The sequence below is a fragment of the Atta cephalotes genome (assembly GCF_000143395.1).
Source record: "Atta cephalotes unplaced genomic scaffold scaffold00009, whole genome shotgun sequence".
Taxonomy (NCBI): Eukaryota; Metazoa; Arthropoda; class Insecta; order Hymenoptera; family Formicidae; genus Atta; species Atta cephalotes.
In genome coordinates, this window is record NW_012130073.1 from 4,366,428 (window position 1) to 4,375,046 (window position 8,619).

The window sequence follows — 8,619 nt, forward strand, 5'->3', positions numbered from 1 at the left end:
TAGAAAAGTTAAATGCCTTGAATGTTTAAATATATTTATATGTATATTATATTATAATATGAATTTTTACATCTTTAAAACATACAGGTTGAACCAACGTGGAAAGCTCTTGAACAATTTGTTGTTCACGATCTTCAAAATGTTTTCGGTTTAGACGCTTTGGAATCTTCTCATCCTATATCCATTGAAGTCGGTCATCCAGATGAAATCAGTGAAATCTTCGACAAGATTTCTTATGGAAAAGGTACTTACCAATTTACGAATGACGATTCTAAATGAAATTAATGTAACTATATCTACGTTAAAATTACTCAGGTGCTTCCATAATAAGAATGATGGATCATTTCCTCACGACAGAAGTTTTCAAGAAAGGTCTAAGTAATTATTTAAATGGAAAGTAAGTAAAGATTAATTAATTGATATCTTAAACTTCTGCTCAATTAAATATAAAGTAATTTAATAAGTTTTTTAATCAATAATGATTAATCAATAATGATTATTTTATAACGTAATTATAACTATAAATAAATTATAACTATAAATAAAAATATTTTAAAATAAATTTTAATATAATGCAAAAATAATTAATTTATTATTTATTGTCTTTTTGTATATCCAACAGAGCCTATCAAAGTGCCGAACAAAATGATTTATGGTCCGCTTTGACCAAACAAGCTTACAAAGACAAAGTACTTGACTCAAGTGTATCCGTTAAAGAAATAATGGATACTTGGACTCTGCAAACTGGCTTTCCTTTAATTACTGTCACACGAAACTACGACAACGGGAGTATTACACTAACACAGGTATATCAACAATTATAAATAAAATAATAATTGAATAAAGTATGATTTATTATAAATTTAATAAATAAAAGTTAATGTGTTTAGTTCGTACAGTCATTTTCTATCTGTTACACCTTCTATTACACACAGATATTTAAAAAAAATGATAAAAATATTACATTATAGTAGGATGATATAATATTACATTATAGTAGGATATTTGATTAACGAATGCTTATTTATATTTTAAACGACTTATAATTGTTTTATACGCATTAACTATTTCTCGTAGGAACGCTTTCTGCTACGTAATAGCGGCACGAGCGTCACATCTGAAGCGGAACCATTATGGTGGGTACCTATCACTTATACGAGCGAAAAGCAATTAAATTTCAATAACACTCAACCTACAAAATGGATGAAAGCGGAACGCTCGATCATCCTTAACGATTTGAATGTAAGCCCATCTGAGTGGATACTTTTCAACATTCAAGAAACTGGTAATTATATCTGATAAAATATCCACGATGAAAGAAATATATTTCTCTGTGATAAAAATAAAATATCTTTACAATAGATTTATTTTCCGATGTTATGAAAATATAAATCATTAGATAATATTATATTTATACAATATTATATTTAAAAACAGGGTACTATAGAGTGACTTATGATAGAGCAAACTGGCAGATGATAATTAAACAACTGAATAAGGAAAATTTTAAAGATATCTCGACGATTAACCGAGCGCAGTTGATTGATGACGCTCTTAATTTAGCTAGAGCTGGCAAACTCGACTACACTATCGCTTTCGATGTTACATCTTATTTAGCTCACGAAATCGAGTACTTGCCTTGGAATGCAGCTTTCAATGCCATGGATTATCTCAATGATATGTTAATTAAGACACAAGGTTATGACAAATTCAGGGTATGTATTATCAAATTGCATTAATGATAGATATTGAATAGAGATTGTAAGAAAAATATTAATAATTACATATTAGATGTACCATGATGTTAGTATAAAATATAAATAATACTTTATTAATTTTTTTTTATTTAATTTTTAATATTTTTTAGTTATACATATTAAAATTGCTCGACAATGTGTATAAGCAAGTTGGCTTCATTGACAAAGTGGGAGATCCTCAATTGACAGTCTTCACTCGAATTGACGTTTTAAATTGGGCATGTAATTTTAATCATGAGGATTGCATTATGAATGCCATGCAACAATTCAAGAATTGGCGTAATACTCCTAATCCGGACATTAACAATCCGTAAATATCATATTATTTAAGGCTAGATTATTTATGCATTGTACTGTTGCATTCTTTGATGCATAAGATGATTGCAATAATCAAGATACATATTAATCTTTATGTTCTAAATTCATCGTTACTTTTAGAGAATTAATAAAGTCATTTATGTATATCTTAATTATATTAACGATTATATTATAAATTTTATATTTAGGATTTCGCCGAATTTGAGACGCGTAGTTTATTGTACAGCCATTCGAGTGGGTGGACAAAGCGAATGGGAATTCGCTTGGCAGCGATACCTAGCGACCAATGTAGGATCGGAGAAGGATCTGCTTTTGCAAGCATTAGCTTGTACAAGAGAGATATGGCTGTTGAATCGATATTTGGATTGGGCTGTGACGGAAAATTCGGGAATTAGAAAACAGGATGCTACCCGAGTTTTCGGATCAGTTGCCAACAACATTGTCGGGCAACCGCTCACATTTGATTACTTCAGAAACAAATGGACGCATCTTAGGGAATAGTAAGTGTCACTCTTTTATTTTTATTTATAAGTTTGTATATTCTGTATTTGTATGTTTCTATAACGGAAAGTTTTATTTATACAAATAGGGAATATTAATAATTAAAATCATAATAAATAATTCAATCAATAATTAAGAAATATCAGATTTTTATTATTGGTTATGATTTTTATTACTGAGTCTTGTCTTGGATTAAATTATTTTATTTGTGAAAATTTGATATGATAAAATTTTATTATTTCTAGTTTTGGAACGTCGTTATCAACTGTTAATACTATCGTTAAGTCAGCAACAAGAGGAATAAGTACAAGATACGAAATGAAAGATGTAAGTCTTTTTGTAAGTTCAGTAATAATAACGTGAATATATTTTGGAAATGATCTAAAACTAGCACTAAAAATAATTTTAGTGAAAAACAAATGACGCGCAAATATTAATATAATTATTTTCTTAAATAAAATACATAAATGGATAACTCCATAAATGGATGAATATACATAATTTTCACAAGAATGTCGTGTTACTCTTTCAGAAAAATAATTCTGTAATGTATTCACTCTTTTTATATTATTTTTTCAGTTGGTAGAGTTTGCAAAGGAGCACTTGGATGAACTTGGTACTGCAACGCGAACCATACAGCAAGCGGTAGAGCGAGCAGAATCCAACATAAGATGGCTCGACAATTATCATGCGACAATTCGCGATTGGTTACAGAGGAATACCGCATAATCATCGATATTGAAAATTATTCGAATTTCCCTCACGGTGTCGAATCGTGAGTGCAACATAGGGTTGTTCGATTTTTCGCCGAATTCATCATAGCGTGAAAGTGACGCGCGAAAAATCTTTATACGATAAAGGGCACTAAATTATAAATGGACGAGGAAATTGCAAAATAGTCTATCGTTGAATCGTACAAGAGTATTATGTGTTTTTGTATGTATTTGTAAATATACAGCCAGCATAATTAATGCGATATTTATAATACAGAGCGAAATATGACGCTCACAGCGTTCCGTGTTCACATTCTTGATTATTCCGCCAGAGATTATGGAGTATATTTTAAATATGGAAAAAGTGATAATGTTATTAATTCTTTTATAAGCTTTTCGATTACAATTGCTGTGCACATTAGCCTAAGCCTGAAGAACTTTATCATGAAGTCATTAGATACCAAAGGAGCAGGAAAGAGAATTCATGTTCGAAGTAACCGATATTATTGGAGGTAGCAACTTGTTGCAAAATTCTTATGGTGTGTTCTAAAGTTGTACGTTTTCTTGGTAAATTAAATATTACTGGAAATCAGTTTATAGTTATGCCATTATAGATAATTGTTTATTAGGTCAAAATAATTAGTAAGTAATGATTGATAAATACTCATGTATAATTACTAGAAGTCGAATTTTCAACAACCGTTATAAAGCATTGAATATAATACATGTTGAAAGTAACTAGATATTTTTAATCGCTCATTAATAAAGACAATAAAGATATTTATAATATATAATGTGGCAAATATATTATACATAAAAGTTTTTTGCTTAAAATTTAAATATTGTCTATAGCATAAGTCAATGCTTCACATGTACTTAGAATATTAAAGAATTCTCTATTCTTAATACATGAATATCCGTTATATAACTAATTGCTGAATGCGATTTAATTTATTCATTAAAGATTTGCAGTCCGGTGCATTTAGTGCTATTATGTGACAATCTATGTTTTATAACGCCAAAAATTTAGAAAATATAATACTGCTTTATTTTGAAAATATTGATATATATCATATAGATACAATAAAATCATATAGATTTTTTTATAAACTATGTTGTATGCCTATTTTATTCTTTATTAATAGAGAAACAAAGATATGCTTTTTTAATATTAATTTTCAAACTTTAAAACTTTGAAATAAACTTTTTAAATTAAATTAGTATGAAGAAAGAATGAATTTCTTTAATTACACTTATAAATTTGAAGCTACAAATAAAATCAATCAAAATCAGCTAATAAAATCAATACAATTATTTAATCTGTTATTGTTAATATAAAGCAGTGTGTATCATTATTTATATCATGGTCCTACTTTACGGTAAGTATAAACGTTATATTAAATAATTTTGTAAGTATTGTTTAAAAATTGTATTTTGATAATTTTTTATTAAATTGAATTATTAATAAATGTGAATGTAATAATAAATGTAATAATAAATGTAATAATAAAAAGTAAAAATTAAAGTATAATTAATAAAGTATAATTATATAAATTCAATCTTTTAATAAACGAATATTACATTATTATTTCATATTTATTTCATATTTATATTTCATTTATATTTTACTCGTATTTATATTATCTTTTTATTAAAAAAAATTTTTCTATTTTACTATATTATTTTATTCATTGTTAAAAATTGATTAAAAGTACAGCATTTTGCATTAAGTAATGCCAAAGCGTTGTAAAAAAAAGAATTCATTGTTCTTAATTAAAAGAAAGCAAATTATTACATAAAAGAAGATAGATCATAAAAAATATGAAATAAAAAAGTGTTTTTACTATACATATATAATAAGAAATTAAAGAGTAGTCTTTCTTATGAAATATTAAATCATTTAGTTGAACATTGAGATTTGAATATCAACATAATATATGAGCTACGCACTTAATTTAATTATAAGGTTTTATAATTAATTATAAAGTAAGATATTATGATATAAATTGCTTTTGGGGAACTTATAATAATTTTTATATTTTTTGCGTTCTGCATTTCTATATTTTTATAAGATATCATTATTATATGAATTTTTGTTAAGTGATGTAATAACAAATATCAGTTATTTCTTCTATATATATGTCATACATGAAATTTGTCATTAAATATATTGAAATTGAAATATGGCAAAGTTGTAGCACGTAAATCTCAAATTAATTCATGAATTGTATATTCTACGTTAGAAATAATAAATTTAATAATATCTCTATTTTATGGAAGACTCAATATAAAAAAGCTGATCAATTTATTTAAGAGTAAGAGAGTTGAATGTTAATTAATGTCTCAAATTCATTAAAATAAATTAGATTTTTTTTATTTGAAGAAAAAAATATTAATTAAAAGTGAGAAATATGGCTTTTTAAAAATACAATATTATTATATAAACGATTTGTTCTAAACCTGAATTTAAAATATTGCACAACAATATTGTTTCCTCTTCCAGCAGAAAAAAACGACAAATGTCACGCTCTGTCTCTTGACAGTTGCACGCGAACCGTTGAACGGATGCTCACAATCAGTGTGATGGTCGAAATTACAATACAACCTCAGATTTCTCAAACTATCTAAGGCAGTTATATCTCTTTTGGGATGCAAAATCAATGTAGCTGATTACTTCGCAAATGTTTGTAACGCGGAAACGTATAAGTGCAACAAACTTACATAAGTGCAAATAATTCCTCAGTAAAAAGTGAATTGTCTGCAAATAAAAAACACGTAGTCAAATATTATTTGATTTGTGATATTAAAGTGTTTGTTAAATTTAACATAGCGCTTTTCATTGAAATACAAATTTGGCAATTACGCGTAAGATTATAGTTTATCTTGCGTGATTACGGCAAATATACATATCATTCAGTACACATTACTTAATTTAGTATATATTATTTAATGGTCAAAGATTTATGCCTAATGATTCATGATTTTAATAATTTAAATGATTCATTTTATGATAAATACGAGAACTTCATCAATTTAGATCCATATTCGCGTTTCTTTAATATACTCGTTCGAATCGTTTAGAATGTAAAATTACTTTTAACGATTGCTCTTATCTGGTACGCAGAATGAAAAGTTTTCTTTGTACAATAATTTTGTGAAAACTGTTATTTTTATTTTAATACTACGTACTAATAAAATTTTTGTCGATTAGGAGAGCTAAATAATTTCACAATTTCCAAATTTATAAATGATATACATTTATATAAAATAAGCAAATTTGGCAAACGTTACTTTATTATTTTTTATACTAAATAATTTGATATTGATGTTACAATTTTTTATGACGGTAATGCTAACTAATTAAACGTTAAGATTAGAAAAATTACTTTGAAAAGTAATTTGTCACCATTATGCCTTACTGAAAAAAATAATAAGTAACGAGTAATTTGTAACGCATAACAATATTTATTACAAGTAATGTAAAAAGTAAAAATTTATAACGCGTTACAAATTAACAATTATTTTTTTTAAAAACGAATTTTTTCAATCCATTACAAGTAACGATTGACTTTTCTAATAGTAGCATTGATGTTATAAGAAAAAATTTACAATGTCATTAGCAAATCGTTATTATAACAAAGTATTATAACAATCAACAAAGTAACATCTTTAGTAACACGTTATTTGTCAATACTGCAAAAAGACTAGTTAAAACGTGAAAAATCTTTGTCATTGATTTCATCACTTTCTTTGTATCTGTTTTAAACATTTTAACAAATTCATGTAGATAATATTTGTTTTAAAGTAAAATGAATTTAAGTTATTTAATATAAGTTAGGATATCTCGGAGCTTTTGGAAAGGTTGATCATTTGGTTATTCGCTTCAAGATTAAGTTTTATTCTATACATTGTCGTCTCTTCACGTCGAAGTCTCGCGAAACCTCAGTTGTCATCTCGCGATCAATCGGAAAGATTCTTTCGGAAAGAATTTATTTTCTTGTTTGTCTTATTCGAAAAGACTTTATAAATTTAAGCTTTTAAAATCGAGCAACATTTTGAAATTCGTTTGTTCGTCCTTGCAATCTGTACACTAAGAAAAAAAATTGTTCATTTGATTAAATTAATTTAGTTCATTTATATTTTTTTCTAATGAAGAATGTACGTATGTAAATCAAACATATTATATTTGATTTATATATATTTTTCAACGAAAGAAATCAAGACAATTAAATTAATTAAATTCAATAAACAATTTTTTTTTTCAGTGTAATGATTATATTTAATGACGTTTATTGTTATTAAAATGCTATTATTCCTCTTAATAGGTAGTGTCTCTTTGAGACATTACCATGTCTCCTAACTAGGCGCGTAACTGTTATATACCGACTGCATTTTCTATTTGTCCGAGAAAATATGAGCTGTGAAATAAATGCTATTTATAAAGCGTTGAAAAAATCGTTACGCTTTGTCTCGCTATGCGTGACTGACCCACCTGTCTCGTGTGTCTCTATTTCGTATTTTCTTCCTCCGGATAGTTTAGTCTACTCGCAGATATGTACATTTAATGTATATAATTTTAGATGTATATAATTCTCGTGAATTTTCATATCTTAAAGACTTTTGCAATCGGAATAGTGATGATGCAATCACTACATGAATATTTATATTTGATAAAAAATATATTTCATATTTATTCTTTGTATATTGATATTAGAAGAAAAAGTATGTAATGTCGAAAAAGTATACTTATTATAATACTTTTTATATAAACATTTGAGTAACATTTCATAAAAACATTTTGTATAAATAGTTAAAGCATATTATAAATTTTAAAATGAGTATTGAAGTTGAAGTTTAAATGAGTATGTCCTCTCTTTCTGTGTCATTACATAAGAAGGTATTGTAGGTATAACGTTTCCAATTAGGTTCGTATGATATCGCATTAGCTTTGCAATTGTTTCGACCGACTTTTGCTTGCTATTTCATTGCAAAAGATACTAATTCTAAGAATTAAAAAAAAATGAAGAGTAAATTGTATCGAGATTAAAATTCTACATTGATGAAAGCGAATATTATAGTATCTATATTGAGACACTTTCTTTTTCTTTATTTTCCTTAAAATTAGAGAGAAAAGACTCGTTTGCTAAGCGTGGCTAATTTCGTGGCTTTATTTTCCTTCTCGTATTTATTCGTTGGCATAGATAATAATAAATACGCATCCAATATAAACATATACAATACATGCAGATTCACTGTCTATATGTATATGTATGTACATTTAAAGCAGCCGTTAATTACTATTGCATTTGTAGAAGTCTGTATTTACTACC

At 26.5% G+C, this 8,619-nt stretch overlaps 1 protein-coding gene across 1 annotated transcript in view; it reads left to right on the plus strand.

Annotated features, from left to right (window-relative positions):
• LOC105627643 (aminopeptidase N) overlaps nt 1–8,619 on the plus strand; it is a 23,920-nt gene that overhangs the window by 5,891 nt on the left and 9,410 nt on the right. The window contains exons 6-14 of the mRNA XM_012208921.1: nt 88–244; nt 316–397; nt 623–806; nt 1,078–1,285; nt 1,438–1,715; nt 1,868–2,067; nt 2,264–2,575; nt 2,822–2,903; nt 3,156–3,299. Of these exons, the coding sequence (XP_012064311.1) occupies nt 88–244; nt 316–397; nt 623–806; nt 1,078–1,285; nt 1,438–1,715; nt 1,868–2,067; nt 2,264–2,575; nt 2,822–2,903; nt 3,156–3,299 (1,647 nt within the window). The remainder of the gene's footprint in view (nt 1–87; nt 245–315; nt 398–622; nt 807–1,077; nt 1,286–1,437; nt 1,716–1,867; nt 2,068–2,263; nt 2,576–2,821; nt 2,904–3,155; nt 3,300–8,619) is intronic.